This window comes from Salmo salar, chromosome 21, assembly GCF_965601325.2.
Source record: "Salmo salar chromosome 21, fSalSal1, whole genome shotgun sequence".
Lineage (NCBI taxonomy): Eukaryota > Metazoa > Chordata > Actinopteri > Salmoniformes > Salmonidae > Salmo > Salmo salar.
The window spans coordinates 36888577-36907440 of NC_138311.1; the positions used below are offsets into that span (position 1 = coordinate 36888577).

General features: G+C 42.3%; 2 protein-coding genes across 4 annotated transcripts in view; both read left to right on the forward strand.

Moving 5' to 3' along the window:
* LOC106582272 (zinc finger protein 385B) overlaps positions 1–4225 on the forward strand; it is a 175718-nt gene extending 171493 nt beyond the window's left edge. Inside the window, exon 9 of the mRNA XM_014165173.3 lies at positions 24–4225. Coding sequence (XP_014020648.2) covers positions 24–257 — 234 coding nt within the window. The 3' untranslated portion in view covers positions 258–4225. The remainder of the gene's footprint in view (positions 1–23) is intronic.
* Positions 4226–10710: 6485 nt separating this feature from the next.
* LOC106582273 (SEC14 domain and spectrin repeat-containing protein 1) overlaps positions 10711–18864 on the forward strand; it is a 60787-nt gene continuing 52633 nt past the window's right edge. For 2 of the 3 annotated variants that reach the window (XM_014165177.3, XM_014165179.3), the window contains exons 1-3: positions 10711–10986; positions 13193–13245; positions 13399–13476. In XM_014165177.3, the coding sequence (XP_014020652.2) occupies positions 13422–13476 (55 nt within the window). In that variant the 5' untranslated portion in view covers positions 10711–10986; positions 13193–13245; positions 13399–13421. Of the gene's footprint in view, positions 10987–11135; positions 11211–13192; positions 13246–13398; positions 13477–18864 lie in introns of all 3 variants that reach the window. The other variant, XM_014165178.3, reaches the window with a different exon arrangement.

Sequence of the window (18864 nt, forward strand, 5' to 3'; positions counted from 1 at the left end):
TCCTATCCTCTTCTCTCCTTCAGGCAAAGCTGGCTCTTCAGAAGGACCTGGTGAAGCCTATCTCCCCAGCTGCTTTCCTCTCCAACCCCTTCTGCCCCACCACTGTCCCCTCCATCGCCCTGCACCCGCGGCCCAACTCTTCTATCTTTCAGACTGCTGGCCACCCAGGCTCCATGGGCTCCATGGGCGCCTTCCTCCGGGCTGCTCCAGGGCCCATCCGGCCCACCACCGGCTCTATACTCTTCGCCCCATACTGATTCCTGGGTCGTGACACCAGGGTTGTGTTCAGTAGGCAGAGAATGAAAGAAAATGGCAGAAACTGAGTGAATCAGGGTGGTACTATCTGAGCTTGTCCACTAATTAATGCTTGTTTTTGTCTCCCGTTTTCCCTACGGTGTGCCCTAATGGACATAACCCTGTGTATCGGTATGAGCCAGGGAGCCAGAGGTACAGTAACACAAAGGGGAAAATGACATGAGTAGACAAACAGGTCTCCTCTGACCACGTGGAACAGTGAGTGGATGACGTCCTACTACAGACAGTACCTCCCCGGTGCACTGAACTGAGAGGACTACTGCACTGCGAAGCTTGAACGAACGACAGTGTATTTATTTGATTGAACTTGCCTGTCTGCGTGCGTTGCCCTGAAGCATGAAGTACAGAGGTATAGTGGGCTCACTAAGACCACTGAGGGTCTAAGTATTGGATTCTTGTGGAATAATAAAGAGCATCAAACAGCTTCCTGAATGACTTGAAATACCATAGTCTTCCTATTTGATTAAATTAATGGACAGCTCTAGCTACATGCGTATGACAGTGTTCATCATAACAGCCCCCAGACAGAAGCACAGTCATACCTGATTCACACTATAGGGCCAATCTGAACCGCACTGGGCTGGCTTGGATATTTTCTTCTCACATTGTCCTTTCCAGTACGGTTTAAGCAACTACGGTGGATGTGCAACCAGGTCAGAACAGTTCAGCATGGCTCTGCTTGGTCTAGACCAGTAGTGTGAAAAACGGTATCAGTGCACTTTTCCAATTGTTGCTTGATGTCATGAGTCTTGAACTGTACGTTAATACAGTAATGCAGTTTTGGCCTCTGTTCTGTCCTGGATTGTGTAAGGCAAAAAGCTGAATCTCTGTTATGATTGTCAAATAGTCTGGCTTCAACTTACAGTAGATATTCATAGTAATTCTTTAGTAACAGTGTTCTCAGTTCCTCCACTTTAGAGAGAGAAACCATTCTCTTGGTTTTTCAGTAAGAGCCAAATGTTAACTTGAGATGGATTCATGTCAATGGGAGACGTCAAGTCTGTTCAAGAAAATGTTAGTTAAAGCTCAAACACACCGGTAGGATTGTCAAACGTTTGCCTGCCGACAGTACTTAGCACCTCGGAACAGAGTGTCGGCAGTGAATATCTTTAGTGTTCACACAGCAAAGACCTTGAAGTCGTCAGCCACTCAGCCTTGTTAAAATACTCCAAACCAGAAGGTGGCAGTAGCAATGTTTGGCAATGCATGTCCGTGTGCGTTGCTTATGGTCTAGATTCCAATGTTGGCTGCAGTGCTAATGTTGCTATTTTGTAGAAAGCCCTTGTTGATACTAGCCAGATGGCCACAGCTAGATAACGAAAAAACCATTTCATTTACTCACCATAATCAAATACTGTAGGGTGTCCAATCAAAACTCATCTTTTGACCAATGGGTAAAATAATATGTTAATTATTTATACAATCCTCAACAACAACAAAAATGGTCTAAACCTCATGTCTCTATCATAAGCTGTTCAAAACTTATTGGAGATTTTATCCTTGTAGGATGGTTAAAATTAGGCTGACTAAATCAATGGAGGCCAGAGAAGAAAAAAAAATAGGTAAAAAATCTGGAAAATAGCATTGCATTAGGCTGGATGCTGTGCGAGAATTAAGGCTACCTGACAGGCTTACCATTGAACTCATCATCTTTCTTTTAAAATCCAGAGAACATAATACAATATAGAGGTAAGATAGATATCAATTTTGAAACATGACAAGTAGTATTTTCATATTTTAGTATATACTGTTCATATAAATGCAAAGTTCCTATTCTTTTTCCAAGACTTCTCACATCAACAAGCGTATCTCTGTAACATGTCAACAGAGCACTGAGCGTACTGCAAGCTCTTTATTTTCAAAGCCTTTTACATTTAATTCAGCATTTGGAAGACGACCACAAAAACACTTTAAAATTCAAAAGTTTCGGCAGAGCTCAGTGCTTATTAACGGATGTATTAGGTTAAGAAATCAGACTTTTTGGATACAATGTTAATGATACAGTATGTTTGAAAAAGACCCCACTGAATGATTCAGAACATGAAGAATCATATTTGTCTTGATAAAATGTATTTTATAACATAAGGAAGTGAAACGTCATCACCAAAGTGCAATTTGCCCAAAGTGGGTGGACACCCTACAAACAGCCAGTGCCAGCCCATAGCCAAAAGTTTAGCTAGCTAGCTAACGTTAGCATAGCTAGCACACTAGCATAGCTAGCACACTAGCTAAGGACACTGCACTAACTCCGCAGCTAACACAGGCAGCTGTTTCATGGAAACTAGATAATTCATTGTGATTTAATTATGTTGTAACGATGTACGCTGAGAGTCAGGAAGCCAGTTCAGGCAGTGAATACATTTAATAAATAAACGAACAAAACAAGAAACACTAACAGTGCACCGACATGAAACAGATACAGAAACAACAATGCCTGGGGAAGGAACCAAAGGGATTAACATAAATAGGGCACGTAATCAAGGAGGTGATGGAGTCCAGGTGAGTGTCAATAAGCGCTGGTGCACGTGACTATGGTGACAGGTGTGCGTAATACTCAGCAGTCTGGTGACCTAGAGGCCAGAGAGGGAGTATACGTGACAAATGTCAATACTAGATACAGTGGTTAGCTAGCTTGGAGGAATTATTTAGTGTTGTATGCATTGTGTCTGTACACTTAGCTAGCTACCATTCCATAGCCTACATTGTAAATGAAGTGTGACTGGCTCATCTGTGGATATACGGAGAAAATGTTGTCACTTGTTGTCACTCCTGTTGATTTTCCCACATGGGGGTTCGTGCTCTCTGATTGGCTCAAGGTAAATTTGTTGGCACAGATGAGCATCGCGATTCAACATGTAGAAATGGTAAATTCGTCGCTACTGGATTGGCACGCAGCAGGTACCTCTTTTGTTCTAGCAAGACAAGAAACGGCCTCCCACTGTCATAAGTACCTATTGGCAGTGAGATTCTCAGTGTTTTTTAAGTGTGCAGATCTCAAGTCAGGATTTGACCCTTAAAGTATATTGTTCCTGCAGTAAATTATATAATCATCAGTCTTTCATTTCTTGAGAAATAGTAGAATCTATTCGTTTTCATCACTTGTAATGAGTGAATTCAGGAAGTACAGATGTTTGACCAGTTTCTCAAAACAGGAAAATAATCCAGCAGCAACCGGACATGTCATTTATTGTGTGGATTATAATTAATGGACATTTTATCAGGAGTTGATAAAAAAGTGTTAGGGCAAATAAAGTCTGACATTTTTAAGTGGAAATAACTAACCCTTGAAGACTTTAGTTTAAAAGATTTCCTGCAACAACAGGGTGATCAAATTACGATCCTACATCTGTAAACTTCAGTTTATTTCAGTTTTCATGAATTGACTGAATTGAAATGGAATTGACCCAAACCCTGTTTGTATCACCCTTTCCAAGTTGCAATACTAGTTGTACAGTATGTTACGGAGGGGGACAGACAGACATACGAGGTATTTGTATTTTTTAAGTTGAAAAAAAGCAATCCACTCCAACATGACAGAATATACAAGATACATTGAAATTGAAATGTACCTCTTCAAATAAATGTATATATATTTGGATGGTTTGCTCCCATATTACAATATTATTTTCCATAACTGAAAAATAATTGTAATTATTAAATTAATTAATTGAATATAGTTTATAAAGGAGACCTGTTGTAGAGATTGTCAATAAAAGGGATGTTCATTGAAAGAGATATAAGATCATCATATCATCATATACTCTGTGTGACATGTACAGTATTTATTTTCACATTATGTTTGTGTGATGCAATTGATGCATACATTCAGTTGTATTTGAGATATGTAATTGTTTTATTATTTGTTTGTTTGTTAAACATTTTATTTGTTTTTATTAAATACCTAAACGTATCACTTGTATTTGTAAGGACTGACGCTGGAGTAGAGAAGCAGTAAAGAAGCAGGTACGGGCAGTTAAACATTTAACAAGACAGGAACAGCGTCAGCACGCGGGTATACATATGACAATCAATGCTGAAGCAGGGAACAGAGCGGGGGAACAGACAGATATAGGGGAGGTAATGACAGAGGTGATTGAGTCCAGGTGAGTCCAATAGTCGCGTGACAGGGGAAAGCAGCTGTGCGTAATGCTGGGGAGCCTGGCGCCCGGGAAGAGCGGGAGCAGGCGTGACAGGGGAAAGCAGCTGTGCGTAATGCTGGGGGGCCTGGCGCCCGGGAAGAGCGGGAGCAGGCGTGACAGGGGAAAGCAGCTGTGCATAATGCTGGGGAGCCTGGCGCCCGGGAAGAGCGGGAGCAGGCGTGACAGGGGAAAGCAGCTGTGCGTAATGCTGGGGAGCCTGGTGCCCGGGAAGAGCGGGAGCAGGCGTGACAGGGGAAAGCAGCTGTGCGTAATGCTGGGGAGCCTGGTGCCCGGGAAGAGCGGGAGCAGGCGTGACAGGGGAAAGCAGCTGTGCGTAATGCTGGGGAGCCTGGCGCCCGGGAAGAGCGGGAGCAGGCGTGACAGGGGAAAGCAGCTGTGCGTAATGCTGGGGGGCCTGGCGCCCGGGAAGAGCGGGAGCAGGCGTGACAGGGGAAAGCAGCTGTGCGTAATGCTGGGGGGCCTGGCGCCCGGGAAGAGCGGGAGCAGGCGTGACAGGGGAAAGCAGCTGTGCGTAATGCTGGGGAGCGTGGCGCCCGGGAAGAGCGGGAGCAGGCGTGACAGGGGAAAGCAGCTGTGCGTAATGCTGGGGAGCCTGGTGCCCGGGAAGAGCGGGAGCAGGCGTGACAGGGGAAAGCAGCTGTGCGTAATGCTGGGGAGCCTGGTGCCCGGGAAGAGCGGGAGCAGGCGTGACAGGGGAAAGCAGCTGTGCGTAATGCTGGGGAGCGTGGCGCCCGGGAAGAGCGGGAGCAGGCGTGACAGGGGAAAGCAGCTGTGCGTAATGCTGGGGAGCCTGGTGCCCGGGAAGAGCGGGAGCAGGCGTGACAGGGGAAAGCAGCTGTGCGTAATGCTGGGGAGCGTGGCGCCCGGGAAGAGCGGGAGCAGGCGTGACAGGGGAAAGCAGCTGTGCGTAATGCTGGGGAGCCTGGTGCCCGGGAAGAGCGGGAGCAGGCGTGACAGGGGAAAGCAGCTGTGCGTAATGCTGGGGAGCCTGGTGCCCGGGAAGAGCGGGAGCAGGCGTGACAGGGGAAAGCAGCTGTGCGTAATGCTGGGGAGCCTGGCGCCCGGGAAGAGCGGGAGCAGGCGTGACAGGGGAAAGCAGCTGTGCGTAATGCTGGGGAGCCTGGCGCCCGGGAAGAGCGGGAGCAGGCGTGACAGTATTGAGTTATTCCTTGATATTATAAGAAGACTGATTACTTAATTTGTCAACGTTTAAAGTATTATGAATATTATAAAGAACATTTCTTAATGAACACATTTTAGGTTCTAATATCTCCTGCTAAATTAATATGTTAAGATAGAGGAAGATATCATACGCTGATTCAAACATTTTTTTTACGATTTCATATGCAACTGAAGATATTACTCTTAATTTACATTACACACTTTTTAGGTTCTTCTCCTACACAAATCTTAATAACTGAATTTTGCAGCATAATCTATCATGTCCTTTTGATTAAAAAAAAATATATGATTACATTATATACATATTGAAATTAATATTCAGCATATATCATGAGGACCGCCACAGGAAAGGAAGACCCAGAGTTACCTCTCCTGCAGAGGATACGTTCATTAGAGTTAACTGCACCTCAGATTGCAGCCCAAATAAATGCTTCCCAGAGTTCAAGTAACAGACGCATCTCAAAATCAGCTGTTCAGAGGAGAGTGTGTTAATCAGGCCTTCGTGGTTGAAATGCTGCAAAGAAACCACTACTAAAGGACACCAATAAGAAGAACAGACTTGCTTGGTCCAAGAAACACGAGCAATGGATATTAGACCAGTGGAAATCTGTCCTTTGGTCTGATGAGTCCAAATGTGAGATTTTTGGTTCCAACCACTGTGTCTTTGTGAGACGCAGAGTAGGTGAATGGATGATCACCGCATTTGTGGTTCCCACCATGAAGCATGAGAGCCAGTTTCATCATAGCGCTTGATGGTTTCTGCGACTGCGCTTGAAGAAATGTTCCGCATTGACAGACCTTCATGTCTTAAAGTAATGATGGTCTGTCATTTCTCTTTGCTTATTTGAGTTGTTCTTGCCATAATATGGATTTAGTCTTTTGCCAAATAGGGTTATCTTATGTATACCACCCCTATCTTGTCACAACACAACTGAATGGCTGCTTTGCTGGTGACACTGTCTGTGATTTATTTAGGTATACAGTACCAGTCAAAAGTTTGGACATACCTACTCATTCCAGAGTTTTTCTTTAATTTGACTATTTTCTACAATAGTGAAGACATCAAAACTATGAAATAACACATATGGATTCATGTAGTAACCAAAAAAGTATTAAACAAATCAAAATATATTTTATATTTGAGATTCTTCAAAGTAGCCACCCTTTGCCTTGATGACAGCTTTGCACACTCTTGGCATTCTCTCAACCATCTTCATGAGGTAGTCACCTGGAATGCATTTCAATTAACAGGTGTGCCTTGTTAAATGTTAATTTGTGGAATTTATTTCCTTCTCAATGCGATTGAGCCAAACAGTTGTGTTGTAACAAAGTAGGGTGGTATATAGAAGATAGCCCTATTTGGTAAAAGACCAACTCCATATTATGGCAAGAACAGCTAGAATGTCATATGCCATAACAATTAACAGAACTGTTATAGTTGAGTGATAATGCCCAAGAAGCCAGTGTTTGGAGGATATATTGGCACGGGTGTTGTTAGCAAACCGTGCCAATATATCCTCCAAACACCAGCTTCTAGGGCATTATCACTTTTATACAACAGGTTACCAACATATTCACATAATGATTTACATATTTTCATTAAAAGCGTTATTTTTATGAATTTATTCATACTATTTCAACCTTCCACAAGATATTAGTCACGTGGTACCTTCAGGCATTTGGAAATTGCTCCCAAGGATGAACCGGACTTGTGGAGGTCTTAAATTTTTTTTCTGAGGTCTTGGCTGATTTCTTTTGACTTTCCCATGATGTCAAGCAAAGAGGCACTGAGTTTGAAGGTGGGCCTTGAAATACATCCACAGGTGCACCTCCAATTGACTCAGATTATGTCAATTAGCCCATCAGAAGCTTCTAAAGCCATGAAATCATTTTCTGGAATTTTCCAAGCTGTTTAAAGGCACAGTCAACTTAGTGTATGTAAACTTCTGACCCACTGGAATTGTGATACAGTGAATTATAAGTGAAATAATCTGTCTGTAAACAATTGTTGGGAAAATTACTTGTGTCATGCACAAAGTAGATGTCCTAACCGATTGCCAATACTATTGTTTGTAAACAAGAAATTTGTGGAGTGGTTGAAAAACTATTAATGACTCCAACCTAAGTGTATGTAAACTTCCGACTTCAACTGTAGATTGGACAGAGATCCCAATATCTGTAATTATGATACATGTATAGGGACTGTACCTACTTTATCAAAAGATGCAAGAATCTCAAAGATTTTCTTGACACTGCATATTTAGTCACTTCTCCTAATCCAGTGATATACTGTATAATCCTGGCTTTCTGTTCAGTGCAGAAATGTTGTATAAAGCCTTCTTTTTGCTTGGCAGGTATTACTCATATGTGTTGTGCCTACTGCCTCCTCTGATATAACTAAGTACCTCCAAGTATGTCGCTCTGTCTGATCTCAAAGCCAACACACCTCCACATTTAACACTCTGAGTCGATGTCAGGTTTAAACATACAGCCAACACAATTTTATGTTTAGCACTCTAAGACTCTTTCAGGTTTAGCTAAACATACAGCCCACGCAACTTCATCTTACATTCCATCTGTTTGGTCGATAGGGAGATAGGCAGCAATTACAGTACGAATAGGCCTACATCCACACAATCATTGCAGACTGCCCAGCATCTCATCATTACCACTGAACGCAATGGTACTTTCTACAAAGTAGTTTCTTTACCAAAATCAGCCAGTCATATGTTACACATGGCCCTTTTTATCAATTTGACTTGGAATACTAAGTCATCGTATAGATATGGATGTACAATGAACACAAATATAAACGTTTTTGTCCCATGTTTCATGAGCTGAAAGAAAAGATCCCAGAAATGTTCCATACGCACAAAAACCTTACTTCTCTCAAATGTTGTGAACAAATTTCTTTACATCCCTGTTAGTTAGCATTTTTCCTTTGCCAAGATAATTCATCCACCTGACAGGTGTGACATATCAAGAAGCTGATTAAACAGCATGATTATTACACATTATTACCTTGTGCTGGGGACACTCAAAATATGGTTTTGTCACACAACACAATGCCACAGATGTCTCACGTTTTGAGGGAGATTACAATTGGCATGCTGACTGCAGGAATGTGCACCAGATCTGTTGCCAGATAATGTAATGTTCATGTCTCTACCATAAGCTACCTCCAATGTCGTTTTAGATAATTTGGCAGTACGTCCTACCGGCCTCACAACTGGAGACCACGTGTAATCCCGCCAGCCCAGGATCTACACATCCGGCTTCTTCACTTGCGGGATCGACTGAGACCAACCACCTGGACAGGTGATGAAACTGTGGGTTTGCACAACCAAAGAATTTCTGAACGGGAAGGAAGCTCATCTGCGTGCTCGTCGTCCTCTCCAGGGTTTTGACCTGACTACAGTTCGGCGTCGTAAGCGACTTCAGTGGGCATATGCTCACCTTCGACGGCCACTGGCAAGCTGGAGAAGTGTGCTCTTCACGGGGGAATCATGTGGGCGAGCGGTTTGCTGATGTCAACGTTGTGAACAGAGTGCCCCTGGTGGCGGTGGGGTTATGGTATGGGCAGGCATAAGCTACGGACAACAAATACAATTGCATTTTATTGGAGGCAATATGAATGCACAGAGATGCCGTGATGAGATCCTTAGGACCATTGTTGCGCCATTCATCCGCCGCCATCACCTCATGTTTGAGCATGATAATGCACGGCCCCATGTTGCAAGGATCTGTACACAATTCCTGGAAGCTGAAAATGTCCCAGTTCTTCCATGGCCTGCATACTTACCAGACACTTCACCCATTGAGCATGTTTGGGATGCTCTGGATCGACGTGTACAACAGCGTGTTCCAGTTCCCGCCAATATCTAGCAACTTCGCACAGTCATTGAAAATGATTGGGACAACATTCCACAGGCCATAATCAACAGCCTGATCAACTCTATGCGAAGGAGATGTGTTGCACTGCATGAGGCAAATGGTGGTCAGCTTTTTTTTAAGGTATCTGTGACCAACAGATGCATATCTGTATTCCAGTCATGTGAAATCCATAGATTAGGGCCTAATTAATTTATTTAAATTGACTGATTTCCTTATATGAACTGTAACTCATTCAAATCTTTGAAATGCTGCTTTTATATTTTTGTTCAGTGTAATATTTAAAGCACTAATGCAGTTTTTGTAAATTAGCTACGTAGGATCAGAATGACAGTCAACATGTTGTATGCTACGTCATATAAAAACATGCCTGCCCTGAATCAGAACTGCTGAATGCAGTGGGCAAATGTGAGCAGGGAACATTTTATAACAGCTTTGAATAGAAAGGCAGAGACATCTAGTGGTTCTTCAGAGACACAATAATCCTAAATACGCTGCACACCTCATTACTATAGAAAACACATATTAAACATGTAACGAATTTAAATTAAGGGACCATATACAAAGTCTATTGTTGGAAATTAGTTTGATTGTTGACTTGGGAGGACATTTTCAAAACATACATTTTCTGCTTTTATCAGAGAACATACTTATTTGTGTGTTTCTTATCTTCATCAGTTGCATCTAAATAACAAATACACAATTACACATGAATGAACACATGAATAATAATTAAAATAGTGACTATAATTACCTTGCCTACTGTTTATTACAGCTGTATAAACTATCCATAAACGTATAAGCCTAGTTAACAGTTTATAAACTATTTATAGACCATTTTAGGGTAGCGTTACCTAGCCTACTGTCTCTTAAATAATAATAAAATGTTTCTAAACATGTTATAACGTATAGCTTTATAAAACATCTAATATAAAATGTTTATGTAACAACTACCCGTTTGACTTCAATCTTCCCTTTTTAAACAATAAAATGTTTTACCCTCACTGTCATTATATATGATAATAAAAAGTATTGTTTTATAAATAAAAAATTCTGACAGTTTCCATATTTTTCATTTGAATGGAAAACGGCTCATTGAATCCGTTTCTACCGGGCAGAGACTGTCCGTTTGGGAGTGGCCTCTGTAGTAAAAGTCCAGCCCCCTGAAAACAAACCATATTTCAATAGCAAATCCAGTGTCGATATGGCTGAGTTGTAACTTTTGAGCATACAATTTTTATAACGGCGTCTAAAGCCTTGAAAGATGTGATCACATAGATGTGATCGCGTAGGCTAACAGTCCAAAAAAAAATCTGTGGAACTCGGTCAGATAATTTTTTTTCACTAGAAACAGCTGCCTACTGCTGCTCCTCCTACAAACTACATTGATTGATTCAACATCGTGTAACGGTACATACTTCGTCCTGTTTCGTCTGAGGTAAGAACGAAATCGTCCCTTCGGTCGTTACAATGCACCATTATCAAGGATTATAACGGGAACACGGTTAGAGCGAGATTCAATGTCATTGTGTCTGCAATAGCCTAGTCTAATGCAACAGTGTTTTATTGCTTCTATTGGTTGTGTAGCCACTAGCCAGTTGTTGGGGGAAAACCTCGTGCTACTGCCACAGTGATACTGCTACTGCTTCTTATTCAGCACCGGTGAGCAAATGTGTAGCTATATCATCATACATTTCATACATCATGAAGAGGGTCTTACATTATAGAATTTACGAAACGAGCTCGAGCGATGAACAGGCCATGGAGGTGGGTCCTTCGATTTCAGGGCTTTTGTCTCGTGGCTATAGCTGTGTGCCTGGCTATAAAACCATTGTACAGTGATCTACCAACAAATAAGGATAGCCTAATATCGAAACTTGCAATTTAACCTAAATGTAAGAAAATGTATGTCTGTTTATTCTCAACCATGCCTATTATTGCCTACCCTCCTAAACGCCCCTTTCATACCTAGCCAATGCGTCGTGGCCATTGGTAATGTCATTGAAAATGTCATCATTATCGAATTACTGTAGCCAACCTTTGAACCCAAGGAAAACTATTATCAATGCTTTGGTAGCAGTCTAATATTCAAATTGACAATATTATGCCTTTTATCAAAATAAGAAGCATTGTTATTGTCATCAATTACAGCCTCCAAATAGGAATAACTATTTATTCTTGGAGTATGAGAATATGAGTGAGATTATCCAGTGGCTATTTACCATACCAGTGGTGGAAAAAGTACTCAATTGTCATACTTAGTAAGGATACCTTAATAGAAAATGACTCAAGTAAAAGTGACAGTCACCCAGTAAAACACTACTTGAGTAAAAGTCTAAAAGTATTTGGTTTTAAATCTACTTAAGTATCAAAAGTAAAAGTATAAATCATTTCAAATTCCTTATATTAAGCAAACCAGACTACACAATTTTCATGTTTTTTTTTTTAATTAAGGGATAGCCAGGGGCACACTGCAACAGATATAATTTACAAACAAAGCATTTGTGTTTAGTGAGTCCGCCAGACCAGAGGTAGTAGGGATGACCAGGGATGTTCTCTTGATAAGTGTGTGAATTGGACCACCTGTCAACATGTAATGACTACTTTTGGGTGTCAGGGAAAATGTATGGAGTAAAAAGTACATTATTTTCTTTAGGAATGTAGTGAAGTAAAAGTAAAAGTTGCCAAAAATATAAATAGTAAAGAAAAGTACTGATACCCCAAAAAACTACTTAAGTAGTACTTTAAAGTATTTTTATTTAAATACTTTACACCACTGCTAATTACAGTAGCCTCTGGCAGTCAACACACTTTACACATCATGCACATATTTGATCTAGATATATTAGCTCAGACACTAACTTTCCAGGAAGAAAAGCAAACCCAACTTTCTCTAATAATATATGACACAAGGACAAGGTTATTTCATTATTAATGGTGATAGTGGTTTGATAACTGTAGTCTGGATGAACCCAAAATTAAACTAGGCTACATGCAAGTTAGAGAGAAGAAGGTACAGTAAAACAGGTCTTCATCCCAGATGGTACCCTATTCCCTATATAGTGCACTACTTTTGACCAGGGCCCATAGGGTGTCATTTGGCATGTAATCTATGATAATATGCCAGTGGGTGGCTCAGTACTGTGCAGTAAGTCAGCGTTTGTTGCATTTCAATCTACTAATGGGTTTCAAATGTTTCCCGACACTGATTTGGCCAGCAACCATGTAAATCTATCATTCTGCAGTCTTTGGGATAAAAACAGATTTGACCGAAAGGATATGATGATGTACTGCAGTGGTTTGTGTATCATTCAGTTCAGTGAAGACAAGACATGTTATTGATAACAGCCCAAATGGGTAATCCTCCCCCCGCTTGTTTAGCAGAATCAAGTAAGTTTATTAGTGTATTTGACGCTAACGGAATACAATAGAACAGAACAGTTACACTTCCTTCTTCCTACTTCATAACTTGATACTGTAGCCTACCTAAGTGCCTGGAGATTGTTTTGATCTCACAAAGTAATAAGGTATGTCTTGATTCCACATTAGGGGATGATTCGTTTGTCAATATGATTGTCAATATTGAGCTAGTTGCAACTTATCTATAGTGTTGACTTGTTCTTATCTCTTTGTCCTCATTACAGAACATGGGCCCAGAAGGAAAGGTTTGAAGGAGGTATCTGTGATTTCTAGGAAGGTAAATCATCTTGGCTTTTCATTGTATCATTTGGCTTTTCATTGACAAAGTGATCACAGTTCTAAATGTTATGTTGTGTGTGTGTGTGAGTGATCATGTCAGTATTATTATGTGCGTCACCTGCTTTGCTATACCTACATCTTTACTTTTCAGACTGAAGGGCGGAACTTGCCAGGATGGATGCCACCAACATACTGCCCATTCTGAAGAAACGCCTAGCCTTCTTGTCAGGTAATAACATGCTCCAATCAGTCAAAAATGGATATGTTTACTGTTAACTGAAATGGCTTTTTGGAATGGCCTGCACTGCATTTACATTGTAACATTGTAACATTGCCAGTGATCATCTTTAAAAAGAAATGCCCAAAAGTAGTGCCACATCCACTAATTACTATTAGTAATTATAGTATTACTACTATGCGTTGGTCCTAGCTCATGCAACTGGCCCAAGAACTTTCTGTGTTGCTTATTGAACAATTCCAGTCAGTGAAATAACAGTACAGCAATGAGAGTGAGCATTATCAAAGAAGTAGAAGGCAGGCAGAGTAGACAAAAAAATACACTTGCAGGCTCATATTAATCCCAGGATTGTCAAGCTTTATGTGTACCACACATCTAACTCTCACTTTCATCACGTTGTTTAATCATCATAGTTGTACAAGGGCACAACCATTTGAAGTTGCAGTGGTATTGACGTGTCCTCCTCCCTCTCTAGCCTCTGAAGGGAGTGTAGTGTAGTGCAGTAGTTCTTGGTCTAGGAGTGTAGTAGCTAGTCCTTGGTGGTCTGATAAATACCCCTCTCTACTCTTGGTGCTGGCAGGCAGTGTGTTGTGATGAAGGTGAATGATAATGGCCTGTTCTGCCCTGCCTGCTGCCCGAATCAGTTTTCTCATCATGTGGATGACTCTGATTTGAAGGTCACGGCATCAGGACTGCATCAGAGAGGGACTCTCCAGAGATGCTGAGTGTTCAGAATACTGTTGAAGCTCTCACTGACTTACCAGGCGCTAGATACACAACACAACGAAGGCTTGTGGCATTAGAATAGAATATATCTTTATTCTACTTGTGACACTGAAAGTCTAATGAAAGCTAATAGTTCAGTTCACAAATATTGACAATATATAATTTGTTTTGATGGTAATAGCTATTATTATCTTGTTTGCTACTAAGATAACAATGTTTTGGATTGAGCTGCTGTACGTTATATACTTCACACTGATTTCTTTAGAGAGTGAATGGGGTTTCTCTTGAGATTGAGTTTCTAATTTTGGCAAAATAGTTTAGACATAAATGTTTGAATACTTCAACATTTGCCAGTGAGCGTTAAATAAAGACTTCTGCTAGTTTAAAATTGTTTTGTTGTTATTTCCAGACTGGAAAAGGTCTCAAACAGACGCATAATTGTTTCAGGAAAATCACAACACTCAATCATGTGGTTTTCCGTGTTTAGACTCTTACACATATAAAAGAAAAACAATGAACAAAGCTGCTGCTTTTCATTCAGGGAAGTGTTGTGACAAGGTTACTGCCTGACTTACTCTGGCTTGACAGAAGACTAACTTTGATGAGGAGTTGCTTTTACTTCTCTAGTCATCAAGTGTATGTACATGACTATACCGCTGACTGACTCACACTGGCTTGACAGAAGACTAACTTTGACAAAGAGCTATTGCTTTTACATCACTGACTCATAGTGGACACTAAACTAACTTTGATGAGAACAAGAGTTGTTGCTTTTACCATTTTAGCCTTGACATGTGGTTCATCCCCCTCACAATTATACAGATATGTTATGAGAAATGAGAGCTTTTTATGGGCCTTTTTGTTAGTTTTGGTGTTCGGCAGGGTGTTTGTTGGCTGTTCACGCTCACAGTTTTTCTTGAGGCATGTCGTAGTTCGGTAGCTGTAGGGGTGGGAACTATGGACAGGATTCTTCAATGAAGTGTTTGCTGTCATTCAACGAGAGAGATTAGAGAGCTCAGCAGCAACGAGACCCTACTGTCTGCAGTGCACTACTAGTTTTCATGCACATTTTTTCACTTGAAAAGTACTACACCCAACATCTTAGCTAAAGTCCTCTTCTGCAAAAACGTCAAAATTTATAACAGATTTATGTTAGATTCATTCGGACTATTCAAATCAAATCAAATTGTCACATATGTCGAATACAACAGGTGTAGACCTCACAGTGAAACGCTTACTTACAATCCCTTAACCAACAATGCAGTTAAGAAAAATACCTAAAATAAATTAAGAAATAAAAGTAACAAACAATTAATAATAACAATAGCGGGGCTATATACAGGGGGTATCGGTACAGAGTCAATGTGCGGGGGCACCGGTTAGTCAAGGTAATTGAGGTAGTATGTACATGTAGGTAGAGTTATTAAAGTGACTATGCATAGATAATAACAGAGAGTAGCAGCAGCGTTAAAGGGGGGGGTGGCAATGCAAATAGTCTGGGTATCCATTTGATTAGATGTCCAGGAGTATTATGGCTTGGGGGTAGAAGCTGTTTAGAAGCCTCTAGACTTGGCACTCCGGTACTGCTTGCCGTGTGGTAGCAGACAGAACAGTCTATGACTAGGGTGGCTGGAGTCTTTGACAATTTTTAGGGCTTTCCTCAGACACTGCGTGGTATAGAGATCCTGGATGGCAGGAAGCTTGGCCCCAGTGATGTATTGGGCCGTACGCACTACCCTCTGTAGTGCCTTGCGGTCGTAGGCCGAGCAGTTGCCATACCAGGCAGTGAGATGCAACCAGTCAGGATGCTCTCGATGGTGCAGCTGTAGAACTTTTTGAGGATCTGAGGACCCATGCTAAAACTTTTCAGTCTCCTGAGAGGGAATAGGTTTTGTTGTGCCCTCTTCATGACTGTCTTGGTGTGCTTGGACCATGTTAATTTAATGGTGATGTGGACGCCAAGGAACTTGAAGCTCTCAACCTGCTCCACCACAGCCCTGTCGATGAGAATAGGGGCGTGCTCGGTCCTCCTTTTCCAAGAGGGACAAACAACTGTAATCAGTGATTCCCCTTTCGCCTCTCCAAAAAATATGATGAAAAAAAAACGATATATAGTGACAAGAAAAAGTATGTGAAACCTTTGGAATTACCTGGATTTCTGCATAAATTGGTCATAACATGTGATCTGATCTTCATCTAAGTCACAACAATAGACAAACACAGTGTGCTTAAACTAATAACACACAAATTATTGTACTTTTCTTGTGTATATTGAATACACCATTTAAACATTCACAGTGTAGGTTGGGAAAAGTATTTGAACCCCTCGGCTAATGACTTCTCCAAAAGGAGTCAGCTAAACTGGAGTCATATATATATATATATATATATATATATATATATACTGCTCAAAAAAATAAAGGGAACACTATAATAACACATCCTAGATCTGAATGAATGAAATAATCTTATTAAATACTTGTTTCTTTACATAGTTGAATGTGCTGACAACAAAATCACACAAAAATAATCAATGGAAATCCAATTTATCAACCCATGGAGGTCTGGATTTGGAGTCACACTCAAAATTAAAGTGGAAAACCACACTACAGGCTGATCCAACTTTGATGTAATGTCCTTAACACAAGTCAAAATGAGGCTCAGTAGTGTGTGTGGCCTCCACGTGCCTGTATGACCTCCCTACAGCGCCTGGGCATGCTCCTGATGAGGTGGCGGATGGTCTCCTGAGGGATCTCCTCCCAGACCAAAGCATCCGCCAACTCCTGGACAGTCTGTGGTGCAACGTGGCGTTGGTGGATGGAGCGAGACATGATGTCCCAGATGTGCTCAATTGGATTCAGGTCTGGGGAACGGGCGGGCCAGTCCATAGCATCAATGCCTTCCTCTTGCAGGAACTGCTGACACACTCCAGCCACATGAGGTCTAGCATTGTCTTGCATTAGGAGGAACCCAGGGCCAACCGCACCAGCATATGGTCTCACAAGGGGTCTGAGGATCTCATCTCGGTACCTAATGGCAGTCAGGCTACCTCTGGCGAGCACATGGAGGGCTGTGCGGCCCCCCAAAGAAATGCCACCCCACACCATGACTGACCCACCGCCAAACCGGTCATGCTGGAGGATGTTGCAGGCAGCAGAACGTTCTCCACGGCGTCTCCAGACTGTCACGTCTGTCACCTGTGCTCAGTGTGAACCTGCTTTCATCTGTGAAGAGCACAGGGCGCCAGTGGCGAATTTTCCAATCTTGGTGTTCTCTGGCAAATGCCAAACGTCCTGCACGGTGTTGGGCTGTAAGCACAACCCCCACCTGTGGACGTCGGGCCCTCATACCACCCTCATGGAGTCTGTTTCTGACCGTTTGAGCAGACACATGCACATTTGTGGCCTGCTGGAGGTCATTTTTTAGGGCTCTGGCAGTGCTCCTCCTGCTCCTCCTTGCACAAAGGCGGAGGTAGCGGTCCTGCTGCTGGGTTGTTGCCCTCCTACGGCCTCCTCCACGTCTCCTGATGTACTGGCCTGTCTCCTGGTAGCGCCTCCATGCTCTGGACACTACGCTGACAGACACAGCAAACCTTCTTGCCACAGCTCGCATTGATGTGCCATCCTGGATGAGCTGCACTACCTGAGTCACTTGTGTGGGTTGTAGACTCCGTCTCATGCTACCACTAGAGTGAAGGCACCGCCAGCATTCAAAAGTGACCAAAACATCAGCCAGGAAGCATAGGAACTGAGAAGTGGTCTGTGGTCCCCACCTGTAGAACCACTCCTTTATTGGGGGTGTCTTGCTAATTGCCTATAATTTCCACCTGTTGTCTATTCCATTTGCACAACAGCATGTGAAATTTATTGTCAATCAGTGTTGCTTCCTAAGTGGACAGTTTGATTTCACAGAAGTGTGATTGACTTGGAGTTACATTGTGTTGTTTAAGTGTTCCCTTTATTAGAACGTTCTGCTGCCTGCAACATCCTCCAGCATGACCGGTTTGGCGGTGGGTCAGTCATGGTGTGGGGTGGCATTTCTTTGGGGGGCCGCACAGCCCTCCAAGTGCTCGCCAGAGGTAGCCTGACTGCCATTAGGTACCGAGATGAGATCCTCAGACCCCTTGTGAGACCATATGCTGGTGCGGTTGGCCCTGGGTTCCTCCTCATGCAAGACAATGCTAGACCTCATGTGGCTGGAGTGTGTCAGCAGTTCCTGCAAGAGGAAGGCATTGATGCTATGGACTGGCCCGCCCGTTCCCCAGACCTGAATCCAATTGAGCACATCTGGGACATCATGTCTCGCTCCATCCACCAACGCCACGTTGCACCACAGACTGTCCAGGAGTTGGCGGATGCTTTAGTCCAGGTCTGGGAGGAGATCCCTCAGGACACCATCCGCCACCTCATCAGGAGCATGCCCAGGCGTTGTAGGGAGGTCATACAGGCACGTGGAGACCACACACACTACTGAGCCTCATTTTGACTTGTTTTAAGGACATTACATCAAAGTTGGATCAGCCTGTAGTGTGGTTTTCCACTTTAATTTTGAGTGTGACTCCAAATCCAGACCTCCATGGGTTGATAAATTGGATTTCCATTGATTATCTTTGTGTGATTTTGTTGTCAGCACATTCAACTATGTAAAGAAAAA